The sequence below is a fragment of the Tamandua tetradactyla genome, chromosome 17 (genome assembly GCF_023851605.1).
Source record: "Tamandua tetradactyla isolate mTamTet1 chromosome 17, mTamTet1.pri, whole genome shotgun sequence".
Taxonomy (NCBI): Eukaryota; Metazoa; Chordata; class Mammalia; order Pilosa; family Myrmecophagidae; genus Tamandua; species Tamandua tetradactyla.
Genome location: NC_135343.1, coordinates 44407381 through 44432869, shown reverse-complemented (window position 1 = coordinate 44432869; position 25489 = coordinate 44407381). Strand labels below are relative to the sequence as shown.

General features: G+C 52.8%; 1 protein-coding gene across 1 annotated transcript; it reads right to left on the bottom strand.

Annotated features, from left to right (window-relative positions):
* Positions 1-119: 119 nt before the first annotated feature.
* Positions 120-23626, bottom strand: VAX2 (ventral anterior homeobox 2). The gene is made up of 3 exons (XM_077135100.1): positions 23383-23626; positions 9370-9557; positions 120-554 (listed from the first exon to the last, which is right to left on the bottom strand). Exons 1-3 carry the CDS (start codon positions 23624-23626, stop codon positions 120-122), a joined length of 867 nt encoding a protein of 288 aa, XP_076991215.1.
* Positions 23627-25489: the final 1863 nt, after the last annotated feature.

Below are 25489 nucleotides of genomic sequence, written 5' to 3'. Positions count from 1 at the left end.
GGGGTGGAGGGACACGGGGACAGGGTTGGTGGCCGCCAGGGCTGCAGCACCCGAGGCTGGGGGCGGGACGGGGGGACGATGCTGTGCTCGGGGACTCAGTGTCACACGGGGACGAAGGCTTAGGTGTCCGCTTTCTTGCTGCCGGGACTGCCGACCCTCCACTCCAGCCGGCTGTAGGGCTCAAAGGCTGAGAAGCCCAGTTCGTACCTGGCCGGCAGGCCCAGGAGCCGGGCGGTGGGAAAGCAGAGGGGAGCCGGGGGCGGCGGCTGTCGGGGACACGTGGAGGCCGCGGTCAGCGGGTGGAGGCGCGAGGAGGAGGTCCTGGGGTCGCCCACGGGGGCAGCCCTGGGGCCAGCGGGCAGGCCCAGCGGGCCGGGGCTCGGTGCCAGGAGGCCGGGGGCTCTGGGCACGGACAGCAGCCGGCCCTGCTCCAGCAGCCGCAGGACGCTGGAGGTGGCCAAGGCCTCGGAGGTCGTGGAGTGCGCCCGCTTCTGCAGGTCCTGGCTCTGGTCTTTCTTCTGCTTGGTGCGGCGGTTCTGGAACCAGACCTTCACCTTGGGTGGAGGGTGGGGAGCAAGGAGAGGGCACACGCAGGAGAGGGGGCGGAAGGCAGGGAAAGGGAAGCAAAGGGAGGGAGGCCAGGGCAGAGGGAAGGAGGGGCCAAAGCAAAGGGGGACAGGCAGGGGCAGTGCAGCGGGCAGGGCAGGGGGGTGGGGGCAAGGGAGGAGTCCGAGGGGGAAGAAGAGCGATCAGATGGTCAGCCTGCTCCGGGTGACCAAGGGCCCTGGGGCCCACTCATGAGCACACACACACATGCACACACACACACTCGCACACACACTCGCACCCCACTTAGCCAACTCTGGCCTAGGGGTGGAGGAGTAGATTGGCAAATGGATGGCGGAGTTTGGGGGGCATGACTGAAGCTCTACCTGGGCCCATAGCTCCTCTGATACGTGCACTCCCGACACTCTTAGCCAAGTCCCCAGTCTCAGGCTCCATTTAGGGTGCCTGGATTCCCATCTGCACCTTCAGTCCGGGCCTCTGAGCTGAGTTCTGGGCCATGCACCCAACAGCCTGTTAGAAATCTCCCCATGGATATCTCAAAAGCCCTGCAAACCACACATGGCTCAGACCTGCTTCCCCTAATGGGGGCCCCTCCCGGGTTCCCTCCTTCATGACGGGCACCTCCGTCCACCCAAGCAGAAGCCCAAGGGTCCCCAGAAGCCTCCCTCCCCCTCAGGCCTCCTTCACTCCCACCCCCAGAGCACACCTTCCTCTCTCCCCTCCCTCCGGGCTCCCACCTGCACAGGTGGCATCTCGACAGCAGTGGCCATCAATCCTGGCTGCCCAAGAGAGCCATGTGAGGTGCTTCAAACCACTAACTCACTCCTAACCCCAGAACAGTCAACTCAGAAATGGGGTGGGTGGGACCCAGACACTAGTTTTGAAGCAAGTAAGTTTTTTTAAAGTAATTTTTTAAAAATTTGCAGGTGATTATAAGGTGAGCGACCTGCCACTATAAGGGTCCAAGCCTTAACATCTGCAGGGTGAGGGGCAAGGGGGGAACTGGAAGCATCTCTCTCACTGCCTGTCCTGCTCCAGCTTACCTGAGTGTGGGCACCCCAGCCTGCATGGCCCAGCTCTGTTTACACCCTGCAAACATCCCACTTCTGGGGTCCAGGGCTCCAAATAATGGTGGTGGGGTTGCCCTTGGGAGCACTGACCACAGGGCAAGAGGTGGGCTCTGGGCAATATGGTGGGGGTTCTGGAGTCCTGGGTATGTGGGGCATGGTCTAGAAGGTGGGTTCCAGTAGGCACGGTGCCTGGGCCCTACAGAGGCCTCACCCCATAAGGCGGGCATGGCCGGGAAGACGAGAATGGGGCCCTCTAAAGTGAGGGGCCTGTCCCAAATGCAGGACTCTCTGCCTATGGCATTGCCCACACTGCCTTCAGAACCCGACACCACCCTCCCTGACCTCCAGCCCTGGAGGAGGTGGCTGACAGGGCTGCGACAGGTCACACTCCCCTTCAGGGGTTGGTGGGGGGCGGTAAGGAGTGGGCAGAGCCTTCCCCACCCCCATCCCAGCAGGTCCCTCCAGCTGTGGGTCAAGCCTGTACTGAGTGAAGATGGGAGAGAAGATGAGATTTGACACGGGTGTGTTTGGTGTTTTAAATGGGATTGGATTGAGTTTCAATAACAGAAAGCTACCAGAAAGTTATGGGGTCTACTGTAGATTGCTTGCATCATGCATCCATCCATCCATCCATCCATCCATCCGTCCATCCACCCATCCATCTGTCCGTCTGTCCTTCTGTCCGTCCATCCATCTATCCATTCATCCATCCATCCATCCATCCATCCATCCATCCATCCTCCATCTATCCATTCATCCATCCATCCATCCATCCGTCCATCTGTCCATCCGTCCATCATCCATCCATCCATCTGTCCATCCAATATGTACTGAGTGCCTACTCTGTTCTAGAGGATGGAGTAGTCAGTGTAGTGGAGACAATAAACAAACAAAATCAAATAAGCCGTTGCGAACAGCGGAGATGCTGAGGAGCTCTGGGCTGTGGGAGGAGGACGTGTGGGAACTTTTGCTCGCCCTTGGTGGCGGCAGGCAGGGCCATAGCTGTGTCTCCCTCCTGGCCCAGAGGCCCCTACAAAACCTGGCCCATGGGACACGAGCGGTGCTCGGCCTGCTGCGCTTCCAGAAGCTCCTCTTCCAGGCCCCACCCTCCAGCCAAGAGCTGCTTGGACCCCCGTGCCGCACCCAGGGGGCCCTCGCGCCATCCCCTCTCCACCTGCTGCTCGAGCCCCCAGAGGGAGACCCGAACCCCACAAGGCCGCCCGCCTGGCTGCCCATGTTAAGCGTCGGGCTCGGCCTGGCCGGGCCTCCAGACCGAGGAGGAGGCAGGCAGTGGGGACGCCCTGCACCTCGCGCTGCCCAGGCCGGGAGGTCCGGGACCCCACAGCCTCCAAGCCAGCCCACAGCCAGGCGTGCAGGGCCTCAGGACAGAGACGTGTGGCCTTCCCACCAGATGTGGAGATGACGCTCACCCCAAGGCCCACGCCTGCCGGTGGCCCCAGCCCAGACAGGGGTTCAAGCTCTAAGCTTCAATGTGTGACAACCTTTCTCGGCCTCAGTTTTCCATTAATAAGATGGAGGTTGGAATACTATCCTCAGGGGCATGTCGTGCAGACTCAAAGACCTAAAGAAAGCCAAGTGCTTTGTCTCTACTTAAAATAAGCATCATCACGTACTTACTATGCCCAGTCAACGTGTTGTTTAGTTTTGCTTGCTCTGACCTTTATAAGCGCTTTCATACCAAGTACAACCAAAACAAAACCCCACAAAAAGCCCAACGGGTAGCCCTGTCCGGTGGCAAAGTGCTCTGAGAGCCTTTCTCATGCCATTTGAGATGAGGGGCCACTTTTTAAGAAGTTTCCCTTCTGGTGGTGATGGTAATACAATGTTGGGAACGTAATTAATACCTCTGAATTATAAATTTGAAAGTAGTAAAATGGGAACTATTATGCTGTATTTATGGTTCCACAATAAAAATTAAAAACAATGACAACAACCAGGACAACCATAGAACTGTACAACATGAAGAGTGAGCCCTGATGTGAACTGTAGTTAGTAATATAATCCTAATCGTATCTAACAAGGGTGCTTCCCTAATGCAAAATGTTAATAATAGGGAAACTGTGTTGGGAGGAAGGTGATATGGAACTTCTGTACCTGCTGTGCAATTGTTCTTAGACCTACAGTCTATTAAAAAACAGTTTTCAACTTGTCATGGACCAATGCTTTTGTAAAATACAATTAAAATGAATTAATGACAATTTGCTGGATGCATTTCTAAACACTCTCTATTTCTGTGCTGATCGTGGATGGATAACAGCGTGTGGGCTGACACCAAACCAAGAACCACACTTTAGAGAAAGGTGGCAGAATAAGGAGTTGAGGCAGGAGGCAGTGAGATGTTAGTGATGGGATGGCCCGGACAGCCTCCAGGAAGAGCTGATGCTTGAGGGAGATCTCAGTAAAGGATGGGAAAGGGAGTTCAGCCAAGTCTGGCCGGAGGCAGTGATTAGAAAGAAAACGCTTTTAGGTTTGCCACCCCTGGAATTGGATTGTTCGGTGAAGCCCTCCCTCCCTGCCCTCGGGGACCTCGGTTCTTCCAGGAGCTGCTTTCCTTCTCACACTTCTGATCCTTTGCTGGCACTGTTCCCCTGCTGGGAGCCTCCTGCCAGGCCAGCACCTGCCCCTTGCAGGACCTCACACCAGGCACCATCTCCAGGAAGTTTTCTATGCCCCCTGAGCCTCAGTTGCCTCATCTCTAAAATGGGGACAATAATACCAGGGCCGGGTGAGGTTAAATAAGCAAATCCAGTGTAAAGGGCATCGTGGATTAACTCCCACAGCAAATGGGAGTTATTTATAACTCACAGTTTCTGTTCCTAGCTCTAAGCTAGGAGGAGAGGAGAGACACAAAAACCACAGAAGGGTGGTTCCTCCCCATGGGAAGCTGAGGGCCTGGTGGAGGTGGCGGCACTAGCCCACTCCCAGCATACAGAGAGTGACGAGGTACAGAGGGAGTGGCAGCAACAAGGGGTGTGACCCCATGGGGAAGGAGGAAGCTTCCGTGATGTCCCTCTTTCGTCCTGCACCCTGTGTGGCTCTGGGTGGCACCCAAGGAGAGGTGGGTGTGGGCTGGTGCTCAGTTTGGGAGTTTCTGGGAAGGTGGGCTTGGAGAGGAGGGAAGAAGGCAGAACAGGAGCCAAGACCTGGCATGCTTATTTGTTGGGCACTCCGGGGCGAGGTGAGCGATTCTCAGCCCTGCCTGCACTTCGGGATTCCCTGGGGACGTTTTTCTAAATCCTGATGCCCAGGTCCCATCCATTCCCATTGAAATCAGAATCCCTAGTGGGTGGGGCTAGGCATCTGTCTGGTATTTTTTTTAAGCTCTTCAGGTGTTTCTAATGTGCTACCAACATTGCAAGCTCCGGAGGGAGGTGCTGGGGCTGCGAGGGTGGGAACGAGATGACCCGCCTGCCTACCTGCCATGACCCCACGATGCCCGAGGGGTGCCCTCCCTCAGCTTGGCGCCTGGCCTCCCCATCCTGAAAAAGCCCTCCAGGCCAGCAGAGTGAGGAGAATCCTGGAGCCAGGTGCTCCCTTTCCTTCCTCCACAGCCACACCTTCTTTTCTTGTTTCCTGCCCTGATCCTAGCACTCTGGTCACTTGTTCTTGTATCAAGCATCCAGTACACGCCAGGCATTGACAGGTGCTGGTAACACAGGGATAACGAAGACTTGGTCTCTATCCACTTGGCTCTCAGAGCCAGAAGTGGAGGGATGGGCAGGCGAGCAGCACCGTGATGTATTTTGGTGGAAATAGAAAACAGTGCAGTGAAGAAGGTGCTGAGGTCAGACAGCCCTGGAATCAGTCCTGGTTCTTGTACTTACTAGCTGGATGGCATTGAGCGAGTTACTTAACCCTCTCTGTGTCTCAGTTTCCTCATCTGTAAAATGGGGATCATAAATAATGGCTCCTCGTGGGTTTGTTGGGCTGATTCAATGAGCTGACGATCCTCATCATGGGTGTGAAGTGTCTGGTAAATCCCAAATGAAGCCTTTTAAGCAGCACAGCGACCACATCAGCAGTCAGACATGGTCATTTTGCTATAACCCAGGGATTCCCAGATACCACTGGGCATTGCCATCAACTGGAAGTGAAATATATAGGGCGTGGCTTCTGCTCCAGAGATTCTAGATTTGGAGCCTCTGGGCTGAAGATGGCCCAGGAATCTGCGTCTTAACAAGCTCCTCAGAGGAGCCTACACACAGGTGGTCTGCAGACCACAACTTAGGAAACATCGCTTGCATCAAACACCTAAAATTATTTTGGAAACCATGTGCGGTGATGAAGTATATCAGGGGCTTCTAAAAACAAGGACAACTGGACTAAGTAAACAGTTCCTGTCCTCTGACATCAAGGGGAGCAATTGGTGCCGGCCTCCCCAGAGGTGTGGGGACGGGTGGAGCGTCCTTCTGATGGTCCCAAGAGATCCTGTTTTTCCTCCCCTGTGCAGCCAGGGGGATCCTGGCAAGGCCAGGACAGAGGTCAACTGTGCCCTGTCTTGTTTGCTGTTCCGACATCTGAGGGACCCTTCATCCTGCAGAGCCCCGTCGGTTGGGGCCGTGCGGGGCGGGAGGAAAGGGCTTCACTTTCTGCCCACCCACTCCTGGAAACGGGCCCCTGATTTAAATGTATACATACAGGCTGAGGAGGTGTTAAGGAGATGTGTTTCCACCCATTCAAAGGCGGGGGGGTGTTGCTTTTTGAACAAAAATACACGTGCATATGCTGGAAATCCCTGGAGTTCTAGTTATGCAACCTGGGCAAGTTAGTTAGCCTCCCTGCGGTCCTGTTTTCTGAAACGGGGGTGACAGCACCCGTAAAGCTGACTGGTTGAAGGTTAGGTGAGCTAGCAGATGTGCTGGCACACGCACGTGCTCCATCTAGTGCCTGGAGCGTGGCAGGTGCTGAGTCAACCGTGGCCGTGGCTGCCGCACTGGTTATTAGGGGCCCGGGATTAGAGGCAAAGGATGAATTGAAAAACAGCCCCAGCCTCACACCCGCAGGAAATGGCTGTCAGACCCCGCAGGGGGGTGGGGCACGAACTCGTAAAATGCCCTGTTTCCAGTTTAGCCACCATCCGCCCAGGAGGGACCTGAGGAACTCGTGTGGGTAGCTTTGAACTGTGGGATTTGAAGTGCCTGGGGGACAGGTGAGTGGAGACAAGATTCCCGACGGAATCCTGGCTGGAGGCAGAAGCACAGGAGAGGGGACACTTGAGCCAGAGTGACGCTGAGAAGAAAGAGGAGATGAAGGGATGTCAGCCGGCGAAGCGGGGGAGGAGGGCTGGTCTCAGGGGCCTGAGGAAAGGCCAGGAGGCTCCAAGAAACGTCAGATTCCAGAGATTTTATTGCTGACGGAGGACCTAAATCCTCAGCCGTTCCCTGGCAGGCAGATGTAGAAGTGTTCAAATGTCACTTGTCAGAAGGCTGTGTCCAGAGCGTGGCTGTAAGACCCTAGGCCCCCGTTTTAGTCTCTGGAATGGGGAAGCCTGAGAGGCAGGCCAAGCGCAAGACTTTCCCCAGCAAAAGAGCAAAAGGGAAAAAGGGGGGGAGGCTCAGATGAAGCTGTTTTATATGTTTGAGCAAGTTATATGATTTCTCTGTGCCTCAGTTTCCTTCTGTTTAAAACAAATGATAATGAGCTTTCCCACAAGCTTGTGGTGGGGATGAAAGTTAGAAGATTTTGAGCCCATAGAACAGTGTCTGTGCTTAAGATGCCTAAGGTGCTCTCAGAAAATGCTGGCCATGTGCTAGCTAAATTCTCTGCAAAAGAGATAATATAATAGGGGAAAGAGAAAGAGGACTGTAAGCATTCGTGAGTAGGCTGAGGCTTCCCTGAGGGCTTGCTGGGGCCAGGCTCCCTGAGGAGGCCTGGGGCGGAGATGAGGCCTTGGAAACATTCCTGTCCTTGGGAAGCCCACACTGGCTGGTGCCCACCACGGCACACACACACTCACCCACCCACCCACTTTACAGATTGAGCCATGTAGGCAAGGTCTTCCGGGAGGAGGTCAAGGAGCCTCAGGGAAGGCTTCCTGGAAGAGGAGGGCTTAGGGCTTGACTTCCAAGGCAGGTAAATGCAGGGTGTATGGAAGGGAAGGCCTGGACCTGCGCATCTGAGGTGCTCTTGGAGAGCAAAGTTACAGGGAAGAGTTTGGGAGCAAAACCAGGTGAGACAGAGGGTGATTAGGACAAAGGGAAGGGGCCCCTATGGTAACTGAGGAGCCCTGGGTTCAGAGGCTGGGTTTGGGGGATGTTCCTTTGATTTCTCCCCAGGAAATCAAGCTTCCCCAGGTCCAGAAGCTTGGACCTGGTCCAGTCATTGCAGCTCCCGTCTCCCCAGGGCCCAGCCCCCTAAGCACAAGCCTCACTTTCTAGCCACCCCAGCCAAGCCCAGCTGGAGGGAGGGCAGGGCTGCCCTGGGCCATCTACTGGATTGTTTGGGCTCTACAAGGGCAGCTGGAGGAAAACAGGTCGAGCTGGAGCAGCCACTCCAGCAAACTCACCCTCCCTGCCTCCTGGTACCCTCAGCTTCCTCCCTGTCATCACTTCTCTGCCCTGCTCTGAGCTGAGGGCTTCCCCAGGTGGGAGGGACCAACTCACCACCACAGGGCAAAGGACATCAGGTACATCTGACCGCCCCTCTGAGGGGTGGACTGGACAGCTTCCGCTAGAGTGATTTGAGCAGCTGGAGGAATTCTGGGGAGGGAAGCGACATGACCCTGACCTTAGCTGAAGTGGGGATGCCAGTGGAAGATGGCAGTAGGCACTGCCCCGGAGACCTGCACGCACCCGCCGGCAGCTTTCCACGTAAGTCCTGTTTGGGTCATTGTTTGAAACAAATCTGTTGATTAGAACTGTAGCTAAGCCAAGGGTCTCTGAGCGATTCTGTGACAAGCTCCAGGAAGGTCTCCCAGATTACAGGCAGCATAAATATGCCCAACTCCTTGTCCAAATCCCAGCTCTGGAACAGTTTAGTTGTATGAGTCACCCAACCCCTCCTCATCTGTAAATCGGGAACAATAATGGCAGCGACACCTGAGGTTGTTGGGAGGGATTAAGTGAATTAACACATGCAAAGCACTTAGACGTACCTGCACATGGTGAGCACTATGTATTAATATTATTAATCATCATGTAGCTTGATTAGCAGCTTGAAATGAGTAGGTGCTCAGAGTAGGCACTCAGCTTAGAACAGTGTTTTCTCTTGGGCTAAGAATAGTATTGTCAACATGCCAAACCTTTCCCATGTGCAGGGGCTGATCGGACACCTTCTCCCTGACCAGAGGGAACTGAGGCACCCAGGGATGAAGGGAATGCGAAGGAAGGAGGGAAGGGGCCCAGAAAGGGAAAGGGAGAGGTCCCCCAAACAGTTCTGTAATGTCTCATCTCCTCCCAGATGCTCTGTTCTCATCAGGCATTACACAAAGAGACCCTCACCATCCCTTTCTGCAGACCCCTCTCACACACCAACATCCCCCCTAAGTACCCCACTCATCTTAAAAGCCCCTCCTTTGTTTCTCTAGCCACTTTCCATGTTCCCCTGAAAGCACCTGATGCATCTGGAAGGTCCCCGTTGGTATTTTGCTAAACTTTCTTGTTGGCACTCGATTGCACGGGATTCTCTGTAGCTTTAAGTCTTTTCTCCCTGCATATCTGGACACCCGGGCTGCCAGGGCAGGGGCGGGGTAGCCAGGCCCTGGCCCTCTTACCTGGGTCTCGGAGAGGTTCAGCTGCCGGGCCAGCTCCGTGCGCTCGCGGCCCACCACGTACTGGCAGCGCTGGAACTCCATCTCTAGGCGGTACAGCTGCTCAGCCGTGAAGGACGTGCGCGTCCGCTTGGGCCGGTCCAGGTCCAGGCCTTTGGGCAGGACGATTTCCCGGATGGTCCCCTTGGCGTCTGCAGGGGCCACGAAGGGAGCCAGGTCAGCTCACTAGCTAAGGAGTTAGTCCACCCCCAAGTGTCATCTTAATAGAAGCTGGTGACCTAATAAGCAGTGTCTGGGCCTGGCTGTGTGACCTCTGATAAATTGCTCACTCTCTGAGCCCAGCTCCCACAAATACCCAGTGGAGGATGGTGTATCTAATAGATGCATGGATGTGAATGGACCTCAGACCAAATCTCAGGTCTACCATCATGGCCTTGGCAGAGAAAACCGGGACAACTAGAATTCTGTTATCTCAGAAGAGGAGGAACCAAATGGGAAGAGATGTGCTGAGTACCCAAGTGCATATGAAAGTTAGGTTAGGATTGGGTGTGATAAATCAGGGAAAGCTTCCTGGAGACGTCCAGATCTGGGTCCTAAGTCCTGAATACATGCGTGTGCATGTGTGTGTGTGCCTGTGTCATGTATGCATGGAGGGTCCATGAAGAGGCCAGCTGGAGTGGGGTGTCCAGGAGGAGCCCTAGGACAGCGGCTTCCACATCGGATTGGTGGGGGACTCGTGCCACTCCCATGCACCGGGTCGCAAATGATAAGGCCACCCTCCTGGACCCTGGATGCGTGGGGTCCCCAGTATTTAGGAGTCTGCTTAGGAGAGGCAGAAAACCCTATGGCTGTGTTCACCAGATATCCCACCTAAAGAGCTCAGGACAAGCAATAGCAAAGCATCCGGCAAAAGTAAACTATAAAAGAGCTTATAGAAACATACACATTGGCTTTGAACTACAGGGGTGTTGATGATCCTTGTTTGAACCACAATTTGGGTTTGAAATCTAGTTATTAGAGAATTTAGGTTAAAAAGTAGATGATGGAACTATGCAGCAGCATATCCCCGCAAAGGATACCAATAAAGATGAAATTAAGCTAACAGAAATTTACCATTAAATAGGGAGAATAGTGGCAATGAAAAACTGTGCCGACTCCAGGCAGCCCTGATCAAGCACAGTTAACAAAGAAACACTTGGTGGTTGCCAGAATTCCCACCTCTCCAGACGGTGACCGCAGCTGGAACTTGCAATGTGACCAGCAGCCTTCCCGGCCACGGCGGCTCATGCTTTAGTCAACCATAGCCGACCCTTCCCTGGTGCTTGTGCAGGGTCAGTGCTGTTTAAGCACTTTGGCAGTCCTGATGGCTCAATGAAGCTGGAACTACCACTGTCCCCATTTTGCAGATGAGGAAATGGAGGAACAAAAGTTTAAGTAATTTACCCAAGGATACTCTGACAATCTTTCCTAAGCTTTAGAAACATCCTCATTTTACTTTGTGAGTAACCCTTAATTCAGTCGATAGTTTCTGATGAAGAGGGCTTTGGCCATGGGTAAAAATGAAATCTTCTAGACTGGAAGCTGCATTTGGGATGTGCTGTGCCTGCCAGGAGGCTCCGTTTGGTCCTCAGGGCTGTGGATCCTGTGGCTTAAATTCCTACTCTAGAAGGAGAGTCTGAGACCCCTCCCTCCAATGCCCCCACCGTATGATTGATGGAGACGGATTTTCCTGGTCTCCAGCCTGCTGGCCCTGCCTCTGGCCTCAGAGACGGCCGCCGCTCCATGTTCACACTCGACCCTGGCGGTTACTCTTCAGGGGTAGCCTTCTCTCCCCTCCCCAGGGTGGGCCCTATGAGGTGGCTGAGCAGAGAGCATCAAATGGATGGGGGCACTGATGTTGGGAGAGGTGGTAGGAAGCACAGGCCTTTGGGGAGGATTCAAGTCCCCCCGCCCCCATTCTTCCTACATTGGAGAAGGCAGCACACTATCTGTAGACCTGTTGTGACTGGGTCCCCTTTGCTTGGGTTTTCACTGCTTCCACCTGTGAGGCCAGACTCAGAACTTGTTCACAATACTCCAAATGACTCCATCTCTGAAGGTATTGGAGAAGAATGTGGATTTTATTAATTTTGGGGGGAGCTGGGGGTGGAGGGGTGGCAGAAGGAAGGGTGGTATCACACCTGGTGCTGGGAACTTCACATCCTCTCCCCAGTAAACCTCTCTGAGTCCATGGACCCCGCTCTTGCCTCATCACAAGAGCTGAGGCATGTCCCCATCTCACAGAGCGGCCAAGGCCAGCTCTCTCCCTCAGGTCAGGGGGCAGGGACTATACACTTGATATCAAAACAAGCCAAACAAATCAGCATGTAAAAAAGATGCTCAATGTCACCAGCCTTAGGAAAGTGCAAATTAAAACCACAAAGAGATACAGCTACACAGCTACTAGAATGGCTGAAATAAAAATACTGGCAGTAAAACAAAAAATACTGGCTGTTCCAACTGGTGGTGAGGATGCAGAGAAATGGCCCCTCCTACGGTCCTGATGGGAAGATAGAAAGTACAATCACTCTGGAAATCAGCCTAGCAGCTTCTTAGTATATTAAACAAATCCTTATCAAGTAACTCAGTGATTGTACCCCTGGGCATCCGTCCTAGAGAGATGAAATCTTATGCAAGGCCTGTACATGTATGTTCATAGCAGCTATACTTTTAGTGGTCAGAAAATGAAAGCAACCAAAATGTCCTCCAAGCGGTGAATGATTCAACAAATTCTGATACAACTGTTTGGTTCTGAGCAGTGAAAAGGAATGACTATTAATACAAACAAAAATTTGGATGACTCCCCAGGGAATTATGCTGCATGAAAAAAGCCAATCCTCTAATGCTATATACTGCACAATTCCATTAAGATATAACATTATCAAAATGAAAATGATAAGAGATGTAGAACAAACCAGTGGTTTCCGGTTATGACTCTAAAGGGATGGCTCGAGGAAGTTCCTTTGTGGTGATGGAACAGTTCTGTATTTTGATTGTGGTAGCAGTCATATGGATCCATACATCTGTATTAGGTAATAGAATTTATAATAAAGGAGATATTCTAAATGAGGAAAGTTTGATCTAGTCAACAAAGGGAGTTGAGGATTGGTGCCCATAAATAATCTGTTTGAAATCAAATTAAAAGTTCCTGTCTCAAATCATAACAGAAATAAGTTTCAGATGGTTTGGAAAACAGAATTATAAAATGAGAAAGGTATTAAAAGAACATATTGGAGGCTATTTTTATAATCCTGGGTTTGAAAAGAGCATTTTAAGTAAGATAGAAAACTTGAGGTCACAAAAGAAAAAACAATGGTTGTAAAGTACTATAGAAGCACCAAAACCAAAATAAAATACAAATAAAAATGTGAAGAAAATACTTTAAAGAGGCAAAGAACAATATCCAGAATATACATATAATGCAACTATAAATGATTTTTTAAATGGAAAGTAATTTGACTGGGTCATTTATAGAAAAAGACATTCAAATGGCCAATAAACATTTGAAAAGATAGCGCAGTTTCAGTAATCAGGATAATGTAAATTCAAGCCACAGTGGAAAATCACATTTCTCCAATGAGCCTGGAAAGACATTAATAGAGGACTAGTAAAGTAGTGACGCATCCTAGAGGAGTCCACATTTCCACACCTGGTGGGGAGGGCTACACAATGCCACAAGCCTTTTTGGTTGTATCTGTCAAGGTTAACGATACAGGTAACTTTTGCTGCAGCAATTTTATTTCAGTAGGTGTTTATCCTAGAGAGACACCAGCTCACGTGCTCCAAGGTCTATAAAACAAGGCTGTTTATTGCAGCATTGTTCAAAATATTGAAAAATAGAAAGCTTCCTCAGTGTTCTCCCCCAAGAGAAACGGTTGAACACGTTATGGTACATTCATAGTATAAAATACCATGTAGCAATGAAAACGAATGATATAATAATATTTATATGACCTGACCTTAAGTAAAAGAAAGTTATAAATATGTGTAGTACTGTACTGTTTATGTAAACACAAACAATTTGATATGAATTCAGCCATTCAACAAATATTTATTAAGTACCCACTATCCTAGAGTCTGAGGATACAGGAATGGCAAAACAGACAAGGTCCCTACAGACCATGTATTGAAGAGGGGGACAGATAATAAACATATTTTTAAATGTTAATATGCTGGGCAGACAATAAAATAAGATAGGGGGATATTGTAGCCCCCCTCCCCCATAACCCCAAACCACCAACTATAACGTGTGTGTGTGTGTGATGTTATTTTAGCTAGGGAGGCCAGGGAAGGCCACTCATCAAAGTCCAGTTAATGTGTTTGTCCAGTTGATACTGTTCCCAGAATATGTCCAGCTCTTCTTCCAGGCACCTGGTAAGGGTGCCCTTTCCTTCCTCTTTTGAAATTACCTATGACCACATGATTTGTTCTAGCCAAGAGGAAGGGAAGTGGGTCACTTTTGGGGGCACCCTTTAAAAGCCAGTTCATAACTTGCCATACTCTTGCCCGGGACCATGATGGTCTTAGAAGCAGAGTCAAAACGGAACTCCCTCAGCCTGGGCTTCTGAGTACCAGGACGGACCTCATGTGAGTGAGAAATACTCTTGTGTCCTGTTAAACCTCTGAGGTTTGGGGCTGTTTGTCCCTGAAGCAAAACCTAGCCCATTCTTGCTGACTCAGCCCCTTTCTCCGAATTGCTCCTTTTCTGGGTGGACTTCGGGGGAAGCACGAGAAAGAAGGGATCAACTTTCTTGCAGGGGCATCTTTGGAGATAGGGTGAAAATGTAGACGTCTGAATGGAAAGAGCCCTCAATTTTGCTATCCCTCTGGGTCTCTTCAAAGACGGATGAGAACTGAGGTACCGGGAGGGGTGTGAGAATTCTGCCCCAGGAGCCCTTGCGTTGGGGGAGGTGGTAATCCCTGTCCTGATAGCAACTGGTTTATGCTCCAACCTCCAGGGTCAGATATTACCCCCTCCTGGTACTTCTCCCAATGGACCCCCTCAAAGCCCTGCTTGACTTCATTTCTTAGCACACAGTGTTAAGAACTTTGCATGACAAGCTGACTTCTAAGTGTAACCAGATTCTTCCTGCCCTACTCTCTCTATATAATACAATTATTCAGATTTATCCAGAAAATTGAAAATGGAAGAATAGCTAGAAAGGACGTTAAAGGCTAAGAAGAGAATTCTTGCATTACCACGTTGCAAAACAGACTACAAACCTAGAACAACTGAAATGATATGATGCTAGTACAAGATTTACAAAGCGAATCCATGTATACATGGGGATTTGGTATGTCATAATAATGACATTTCAACTCAGATACGGGAAAGATTAGACATGAGAGAAACAGTTTTTGGACAATTACTTCAACTAGTCTGTACTAGAGTAACTTTTTCTCATACTGCATTCAAAACTAAACATGAAATAGATGAAAAATTTAAATGTAAATTATAAAGCTGTAAAATTTGAAACAAAAAACAGAATTTTTATAATTCCCATCTTGTAATATAAAACTTGCTTTTTTAAATGTTTTTCAATTACTAGGGAATATCCTAGGTATGGAAGTATATTATGTAGGGAAAATGAGAAACTTTCACTTTTTACATTTACATGACATAGCAAAACAGCATGCATCTGTATTTATAATAGAAAAGATATTTTTATACTTCAGAAAATGAAAGATATCATTAATGAAATATAAACTAAAAAAAATTTGCAACACATATTGAAAGTAATGGATTACTATTCAAAATACACTTTCTACAAACTACATGACATAGCAAAACAGCATGCATCTGTATTTATAATAGAAAAGATATTTTTATACTTCAGAAAATGAAAGATATCATTAATGAAATATAAACTAAAAAAAAATTTGCAACACATATTGAAAGTAATGGATTACTATTCAAAATACAGTTTCTACAAATCAGTAAGAAAAGGATATTTGAAAAATAAAATTGGCCAAAGGAAATGAATTGATAATAAATCTACTACAACTAAAATGGTGTGATGCTAGTATAAGATTCATGAAGCAAATCCAAGAAGAAATACACCTGGCCATAAACAGGAAAAGATGCTCAACTCCACTAACAAAGAAGTACAAATACAAATGCCACTGGGTGGGGGGGGGGGGGAGAAAGGGCAGTTCAATGGCATAATTCTCAGCTGCCATGTGGGAGACCAGAGTCTCTCCATGTGGGAGATGCGGGCCCATGCACTTTCCAAAAAAAAACAAACAAGCAAACAAAAGAAAGAAACAAAAGACAGAAAAAACAAACAAACAAAAATTCAACAAATGGTGCTGCAATAACAGGATACTCACATGGAGGAAGAATGAAATGTGACCCATGCCATATAGTGCACACACACAAAAAAGTGCCACTGGGGTGTTACTTATCACTTGTAAGATTGGCAACGGTAAAAATGATATATACTCTCCAATGTGCAGAGAAGACAAAGTTGGGGTATAAGTTATGAAATTTTTTTCACAGAGCAATTTGACAATGTTTGTTCCAAGTCAATGTATGAACTGTAATTGCAAGATCTGGAGAAACAAGCACTCTCACGTATTGCTAGTGGGTATGTACTTTGGAACCATTTCATGGAGGGCAATTTAGCTTTATCTTCAAACACACATATCCTTGGGCCCGGTGACTCCATTTTTAGGAATTTCTCTGACAAATATACCTACACATGTAGAAATGACCCGGAAACAAGGATTTTCTTTACAGTATTATACGTAATGGCAACAGATAAGAAACAAACAATAGGGTACTGGTTACATACACTAAAGTCCATCTGGGCTCAATAAACAAATTCTATGCATCTGTAAAAATGAACAAGTTCTTTCCATCTCCAGATAGATTGGTAAGTGAAAACAGCGAGGTGTAGAAAATATAAGAGATGGTACCACTGAGTAAAAGAAAAGAAAAAGTAATATAGCTGCACTGATTTGCATACACATAAAAATGTGGAAGTTCCACTCCCAGTCCATGCACTTCCCCCAAAACAAACAAACAAACAAACAAACAAACAAACAAAATTCAACAGATTCAACAAATGACAATAATGGGATATTCACAGGGAAAAACAATGAAATGTAACTCTACTATACAGCATACCAGAAAAAAAAATCTGGAAGGACATTTCAGAAAGCACTAAGAATAGCTGCCTTTGCAAGAGTGGGAACTGGGCGAGCCGAACAGGGATGCAAGGGAGATTTTTCACTGTGTACTTTAAACCGTTTTGACATTTGAATCAGGAGAATGAATTGTCTGCTTTTAAATTATATGAAAAAAATGTTTAAAAAATTTAAGTTGCGTAAAGCTTTTGAAGCAGCAGTCCACTGTTAGGAATTTATCCCATGGAAACAGAGAAGTGTGCAGACCTCTGTGTTGGGAGCCATTTCATAGCGTTAATCCCAAGGAAAACAACTGGAGCGCCCTTCAAGAGGCTGGTGGAATTGGGCTTTCCCCAACCATATATTATACAGTATGTTACAGCCTGAAATGGTGAGTTGAAAAGACGACCCCTGCAGATTAATTTTTTCAAAATGTAAACTGCAAAACAGTCTAGTGATAAGATTCTGCGTTTGTGAACGTGTTTGTATCCAAGCGTTGCGAAATCGCCTGGAGACACCCGGGAACTGAACGAGACTATTCCAGTACGCTTTTGTAGCGTTTTCTTTTGCTATTTTTAATTTAAACCATCTATCTATCTGTCTGCGTTGTAAAGCTCTGCGGACGACGGGGTCCTTCTTGCAGTTACTTGGATGCTAGCGGTGGGCGAGGGAGCGAGCCGGAGCGAAGGAGCGGCCAATGTTTGGAGCAAAATAGAACAAACTACGGCTTCAATTACCCGGTTATTTTACTCTCCAGCCGTGGGCAGGTGCGTGAGTGTGGTAGGACGGGGCGGGTGTGTGTGTGTGTGTATGAGAGAGAGAGAGAGAGAGAGAGAGAGAGAGAGAGAGAGAGAGAGAGAGAGAGAGAGAGAGAGAGAGAGACAGAGAGACAGAGAGAGAGAGACAGAGAGAGAGAGACAGAGAGAGAGAGAGACAGAGAGAGACAGAGAGAGGAGAGGTGCAGATTTATCCAGTTATTTCTCTCAATGCTTCGGCTGGCTTTGTGGGTGGAACCCCACACCCTGCAGCCGCAGACAGCCGGGAGACGCATTACCCGTGCGGCGGCCCCCAGCGCTTCCCAGCACCTCTGTCTGCAGGTGCTGGGCCCCTCGGCACTTCTCTGGTCCTGGAGGTGGCAATCTGGGACTCCAGCTACTGGTAGCGCCCATCTAGGGAGATGGCGTGAATTCGGCGGACACGGTGACCGCTTCCCACGCGGTGACCTCTTCCCACGCAGTGCCCGCGCTGCACGGAGAGAACCCGACTCCGGCACCCGCCTCCCGCGACCCGGCTCCGGGTCTCTTGTGTGAGATCTCTTGTGTGAGATCTGCTGTGTGCGGGCAGCCCAGGCCCAGGGTCGGTCTGGCACGGGGTAGGCGTGCATTAATGCTTACTGAATGAATCTATGAGCAGGTGAACTGGCAAAGCAGTGGGAGCGCGTGGGAGACCGGGTTGGAGCGGTGGTCCCCGGGTTGACGCAGGCCTGAAGCAGGCCTGGCGCATCGCCTCCCTGGACAATGCTCAAGGCCACCAGAGCTCCGCGGGCGTCCACGGCGGTGGCAGGGTCCGGGTGGTCGAGAGCCCCAACGTGGGTGGGAATAGTCAGGCGCCTAGGTTCCAGGAAGGCTCACTCCTCTTCGGGGTCCTGTGTGGGAAGGTCTCAGATCGCGGCGTGCAGCCCGGCGGACACAGCGGAGGAACCCGCTAGGGATCTCCGCAAGGGTCTGGTCAATCGTTATTTTATATTAAACAAAAGGGAATTTTTAAAAATCGTATGCTGTTATTCCCCAGTTAAAATAGAAATCAAGGAAATTTGGAGGAGAGATTGGCCTACAGCCCCAGGTCCGAGATAGGACGCCAACTTGAGGAAATGGCGTGGGGGCCACCGAGAGGCGTAGACGCCCTCCCTCCCCATAGGTGGCGCCCGCGTAGACGGGTCCCGGGCGCGCGCCGCGGCGGCCCCCGCCCTTCCTCTCAGCCGCGGGTGCAACTGACTGCCCTGGCCTCCGAAGGACTCGGCCTCCGTGCCCGACGGGGTCACCCGGGGCCCCCTGGGGGTCTGTCCCTTCGGGTGTGTGTGTGTGCGCGGGAGAAGCGGTGGCAGGTCCACTGTCACCCGGGTCCACGCGACCACGCAGGGGGCAGAAATAGCTAGAGAACCCAAGGAGCCGCAAAACGCCATGCACGATTCCTGATAATGAAAACAGTGCATGCAAGACACACCAACACACGAAACACATTTGCTTGCTGGTCTGTTCTGTGAGGGGGTAGCAGGGGTGGCGGGTATATAAAGGGAAAAATAACAATAAGAGGGCCCGGCATAGTCCCCGCGAAGAGAATGCGGGTCCTTCGACTAAAAGCAAATCAAAAGGAAATACATAACAAACCTAAAACAACACAAACCCAAGAAAATTTAAATGAAACCGAATACCCTTACAAACTCTAAAAGTAAAGTCAATTCTCAAAGGGCTGTCCTCCGCATGCACGGTTTAAACTCCAACCGAGGTCTGGAGGACTGATCCTGGATTATCGCGTCCTATTAACAGACTCAGATTTTGCCGCTGAAGTCACGCGGTCCCGGAGAACCTCGGCTGCGGGACTCGCAATCTAGTTCATTCCAGTACAACCCTCTGCCCCGCCGCCTCCGTTTGCCCGAACGCCCTGCCGTACAGGGTGCCTGTGGCGCAGCCTGACCCCCGCTGGCTGCAGGAAATCTACGCAGAAAGCAAGCAAACGCCCAGAGGAGCTGAGCCTCGACCCGCTGCAGGCGGCTCCTAATTCGAGTTCCCAAAGCTGCCCTTGGTCTGGCGTCTTCAGCCGCCGGATGCATCCACCGTGCTGTGCGGCCCTGTCCGGACGTGTGTGTCTGGAGCGCTGGTTTAGCGCTGCCGGCGGATTCCCAAGAGATCAGGACCCCTCTCAACGCAACCCCACCTCCACCTCGCACCACCACCCAAACCGCGGGAATGGCCCAGCCCGAGCCGAAGGGCCCAGTTTTCGCGCGTCCCCCTACGCCCCCAGTCCCCCGGCGTGTGTCCCTCAAGCTCCTGGGCGAACGCGTTTCCGCTGGGGGCGGGGGCAGCGGATCCTTAGGTCGAGGGATCCCGCCGTCATCCCGCCCTCCGGCTCCCAGCCCGAGAGGTGTGGAGCCCGGCGAGGAGCTCGGCGGATCTCACCACGCGAGAGCGCTCCGGGGGCAGTCTTTGGGTCCTGCCCCGGGCAGGCCAAGGCCACCGCGCAGAGATGGCGGAGAATGCGGCCGGAACGGACGGCCAGACCCGCAGGAGCGGCGCCCAGGCCCTAGGGGCCGCTTGGGGCGAGCAGAGACTGGCGCCAAGCATTGCAGAGAAAACTCGTTTGGTCGGGTGGCCGGGACGCGCCGGCATTCCCGGCTCTATCAAAACGGTTGTTGATTTCGCATCCTGGTTAATCTGGGAATGGGGGGCGGGGAATGCGTCTGAGTGCATGGGTGCAAGTGTGGGTTTGGGGGTTACGGGGTGCTTGGAGTGAGAAGTTGTCCCACCTCTTCTGTAGATCCCGGCTCCACCGAAAAGGCCGCTGAGCCGATGCCTTGGCGGGCGACTGGCTGTACAGGCGACTGCGCCGTGGAGTTGGGGTCAGGGCTGGGGGGCGGCCTACTCCTTCCGGTGCCGTCTGCCGGGGTGGGCGCGCCCTTTCCAATAGAGATGAAAGGATCCTCCCCACCGCTCTCGGGTCTGTAGGCCCTGCGCACGGAGGTGTGGGCCATTCTACGGCCTGGATGGTGCCGGTGGAGGGCTCGTTGGGTCTGCGGTGGGCTGTGTGGGGCTGTTTGTGCCCCACGCCCTGCCATTTCGGTAGCGGTGAAGCAGATTCCATTTTGAGACCAGGATGCAGCAAGGTCAGCCTGGCTGGCTCCCTGCCGGGTATTCCGCAGAGGCACTGGGAAGCTTGAGTCAATGGCAGAGCAAACATCCCTTTTAGGGGCCTTGGGAGGACCACACGGTGTGGTGTCCCCTCCACCATCAGCGGGTTCTTGACCTCTATGCGGCTCTTCTCCCAACACAGGTCCAGTCACTGGACCCAGAGGAGGAAGGACACTGAGTCCTCACACCAGGGGTGGAGGGGACGTCTCTGGGGACCAAAGTCCACTTCTCCACCGGCCAGAAGTGGTTCACAGTTCACCTGAGATTCCTTGTCCATCATTTGTCATTCAAGGAATATTTATGGAACTCCTGCTCTGACATGTTTGTAGTTTTTATAAACATCCTTAGCTCAGCCCGTCAAGATAAGGGCTATGGGTCTCTTTACAGGTGAGGAAACTGAGTTTCCTACAAAGACTCAAAGAAACTGGTTCAAGTTCAAAGCACTGTGAGGCCAGGATTTGACCCCAGCTGGGCAGTGCTCAAGCTCGTCTCTCATTCTCCGATTCCATGGGCCCAACAGGCAGGGCCCTCAGGGGATCGGGTGCAAAGGGTGAAGGAGGGAGAAGACCCAGAGGGAGTAGGACCCTTTCTGGGGTCCCCAGCTGGCCAATGACTCTCCCCTCCACCCTTTAATGGCTTCCTCCAAAGGTACTTGAGGAAAACATGTCCTGGGAGGTCAAGGTCAAAATAAATGCCCACCTCAGGGCCTACAGGAAGGACAACTGTTCTGGGGCCGAGGAACTGCAGGCCTCCCTTGGCCAGTGCTGGGCCTTTCATTGTTGGAGCCTGTGAGTGACGCAAGCAACCCTGACTAGGACGGATTAGAGGTAAATGACGTCCCCTGCCTGTAATAACCTCCCGGTCATTATATAGGGGAGGCAGTGTGATTTATGAAGGCCCATTTGCTTTTAATTTCTGTGAGGTACATTAATACAGCCTGTATGTTTTATATTACTGTTTTCATTGCATTGTATAAATATAGCTGTCATCACAATCGTTTATAAAATACACCACCTGATGATGCATACAGACCATCCCACACACACAGTAGGTCCTTCTTTGCCTATCTGTAGATTGCTTCCATTTTTGACTCCCATGTTCTATGATTCTACACCTGGGGGCTATTTAAATGACATCTTTACACTAGTTATATAATCTACACACAGAGTTGGGGGAGGGGAGTTGATAGGTGGGCACAGAACTCACATTTGTGCAGGAAGAAGGAAATACCCACCCATAGCCAGGGTGTGTGTGAGGTGGTGTCACAACTCGGGGCGTGGGCTGATTTCTCCATCTCTGGAATCCTGTGGATTTCCCTAATGGCACTGCAAGCACTCATGCCTTCCACACAGGACTCCGCAGAATCTATGGAATGGAATCTAGTTTAATTCTAGGTGCTGATTAGTTCACACACCTGTTGGAATCCCTATTAGGTGGGGACCATTGTCTTGCTGGATGACCTGTCCTGTAACTGCCTTGACTCAAGCCACTTGGCACCAGGAATATTTTCCCATGGACCAGCATCTATGTTTAGGTCAGTCATCAGTCACCCCCTGTTGGGCTGCCCTGTACCCTACCCTCACCCTGTCCCGGATCACCCGATGCACGCACACCCAGCAGCTGCGGGGAGGCTGCATGGCCTGAACCAAGATATCCCGTAGGCATGGGGTAGTTCTGGATCCAACAAACCCAGGATCTCGGCGCCTGAGTGACCCCTAGCCGGCTCAAGACAGGTTCTAAGGAAATCAAGAGGCCAAGGAAAATCTGGAGTCCGAGGAAATCAGCTCTGGCCGAGTCGCCCCCAAGGACCCGCGGCTCTTAGGAATAAACCTCGCGAAGGAGACGAGGCGGGAAGAGAGGGCAGCGGGAGGAAGGCGAGCGGCCGAGCTGGGGGTCCGGCAAGCTGTTACTCGAATGTGGTCTCTCCTGGGTTCTGGGTCTCTCTGTCCCGGGTTCCGGAAATAAGGGAGAAACAGAACTTAGGTTCTAGCCACGGCCTGGGGACGGGTTGCGGGCAAGACCCAGGAATCCCTTCCTTTCTTCCTTCCATCTCTCTGGGCGAGATCTGGATGCCTCGAAAACCGAGCTCCGAGCTCCATGCGCAGCTGGGTTGGGGGCCGGGGGTAGCCTCGGCCTCGCTGCCAGGAAGCCGGGCAGAGCTTGGGTACTGGGGCGCAGACTACAAACACGGGCTTGTAGGGAGGGGGTGCTGGGAAGGCGAGTTCGGCGGGGAGAAAAGGCCAGGAGAGAAGAGAGGAGGGCAGGGGCGAAAGGGTGAGGGAGAAGTGGAGGAACGCGAAACACCAGGCCAGGAGAAGGCCGAGCCGAGAGAGGGCTGGGCCCAGGCACCGCGAGGAGCGGGGAACTGAGAGAACGAACCCCCGGCGGCCGAGGGCCGCGCACACTAGCCCCGGGAGCCCCACGCCCTCCGCCGCGAGGAATCCGCGCCGGTCTCCTCCTCCTCTGGGGATGGGAACAGGGCTAGGCAGGAGGCGGGGGAAGCGCCGCGACCGCCGCGTGGAGGTCAGGCCTTTTACTCCGGCGGCTCCGGACGCTGGTCCCTCCACATCCCGACCCCGCGGAGCGCGCGTGAGGCTTTGCTCGGCCCATGCGGTGAGGGGCGCAGGGCAAGGACCCGGTTCTCATAATCCGGCAACCCCCACCTCCGCCCCAGCCACGATTACCCGCCCCCGTGGGCCTTGAGCCAAGGGCGGACCAGAGAAGCGAAAATTGGAAGGCGGGGAAAGAGGACCTCTTTTGGTTCTATTCGCCGCTTTGTCCCTGCACTCAGCTCAGTGTCCAGCACATAATAGCCTCTCAAAATCATATTCTGCTGAATGAATGAATAGATGAATGGGGAAGCGGAAGGTGCAGGAAAATAAGAGGCCACGTTATGGGTAGGGTGGGGTCCCGTGAACCAGGGCCGCGCGGGCTGTCCCCTTACCTCGCACAAGGATGCGGCGACAGTGATCCGCCTCGCCGGGCCCGGGCTGCCCATCGCTGTCGGCGCCGCTTTCCCTGGAGCCGGCGGGGCTGGAGGCCGAGGTCCCGGCCTCCCTCCGGCTGCGGCCGCCTGCATCAGCTCGGGAGTACTCGGCTCCGCCGCGGTTTCCGCTGCGCCCGCCACCACCTCCCGACTCCGCCCTGCGCGCGGGGCCACGGTCGCGCTCGGAGCCTCCATCGCCCATGCCGGCCGCCACCACCGCCCTGGCCACAGCCGCGCCAGCTTGGGCTGGCGGAGCCGGCAGCTCCCCGCCGCGCACTCCTCCCGCCGGGCTCCTCCTCCCCGGGGCCCCGCCCCCGCCTGGCTGCTCCTCCTCCCGCTGCTGATTGGGCGGAAGTCCGAGTTCTCCAACTCTTGGGGGCGCTGCGCCTTAGGTGGCGGGGAGCGCTGGTCCCGCTCCTCCACCCCTAGTCTAGCTCTGTTGCGAACCCGGCGGACAGAGCTGGGGCGGCCCTGAGATGCCGAGGAATACCCTACTCCCTTGCTTAAAGTTTATCAGCTCCTCTCAGTCTGCTCCTCTCCTATTCCCTGGGTCCCCAGGGAAGCGCAGCCTCAGCGCCCGGCTGGCTCAGCGGGATCAGTTACCAGAGCGCGCGAGGAAGGCGACCTCGGCGAGGCAGACGAGAGAACAGGAGGTTGGCTTTGCTTGCGCACAGGGTGGAGTGGGAGGCTAGAGGCGGGGGCGCAGGCCTGGGGTTCAGTGTGCCACCTTCTCCCAGATTCACACTCCTCCCCCGGGCGTGCAAGGCCCTGAATGGGGTACATAAGCCGAAGAGAGTGAGGTGGGGAGAGCGATCGACTGGCCAGCCCCCGCCGGGAGAGAGAAATCAGACGTGCAGACAGACAGACGGCTGGGTGTAGGAGCCGGGAGTGTTGAGAGCGAGGCGGCGGCAGCAAACACCCACCTCCCCTGCGGGACTCTGTGGCCTTCACACAGGGGACCGAACCCCCAAACGGGCAGAAGGCGGGCATTCCCTGCGCCCCACCCATGAGGCTCCCCCCTCACATTCCCGCCCTCTCCGGGTGAGGGAACAGGAGGAGCTTGGGAAGCGGATCGGGCTGAGGATCTGAGCTGCCGGGGTTCCTGAGCAAAGCCCGGGGCTCTCCGAGGCATTCGGGTCCCCAACCCTTTCTGGAGAGCCGAGCAAAGAGAGCTACCAGAAAAGATGTGTGTGCAAACATGGGTGAGAACCAGAAGGCCGGTGACCCTTCCCCGAAGGGCTATTCACCCAGACTTTTTTCCCTTTTGGCCCCGAGCTACTATGAGCGCAGGTGTTTTTGCCTATTCCAGGGTCTGGTTGAGGGCGTCTGTGAGGAGGGTGGGCCCTGGGTGTACCGGGTGTGAGAGGCATGGCTGAGTGTGTCACTGAGGTAGGATCCATGAAGCCTGTGTGATGGTATAGGCATGTGTGTCAGGGCCTTTGTGTGTGCCCAGTATGCGTGTCAGTAGTTGGGGACTTGATATACATGCCCGATCTCAGATGTCCCCAACCTCAGGCGAGTTGGGTGGGGGCACACCAATTACCTACTTGTGTGACTGACAAGAGCCGCCCCTGCTGGAAATGGGACCCAGAAAAAAGGGAGAGTAAAGGCAGGGTGGGGGTGGAGGGGCCTGCTGGCCGAGGGAAGGAAGGAAGGGAGGAAGAAAGGAAGGATGGAGGGAGAGAGGAAGGAAGGAGGTAAAGAAAGAAACCGTGTTACACGGAGCTGCGGGATTGCACGCGAGGGGGGAGGGCGGGGCGGGGCGGCGAGGTAGTGTTGAAGGTGCTGGGCACCCGGCGTCTGCTGGCCGCTGGGCGCAGGGCTGTCGGAGTGTGGGGAATGAGAAAGGAGATCTCCAGAGTCACAGAAGCGGCCTGGGGCCAGTGTGGCAGCGGGGAGCGGGCTGGGAAGAGGGACCCTACTGAGGGTGCGGGCTCAGCCCTGCGCTGCTGCCCTGGATCCTGAAGCGGCCGCTGAACTCCTCCCGCGGGCAGGGCGCGCCCCAGCCCAGCAGGGCGCCGGTCGCCTGACCAGCCCACCACCTCCGCACTCCCCTTCTCTTTGC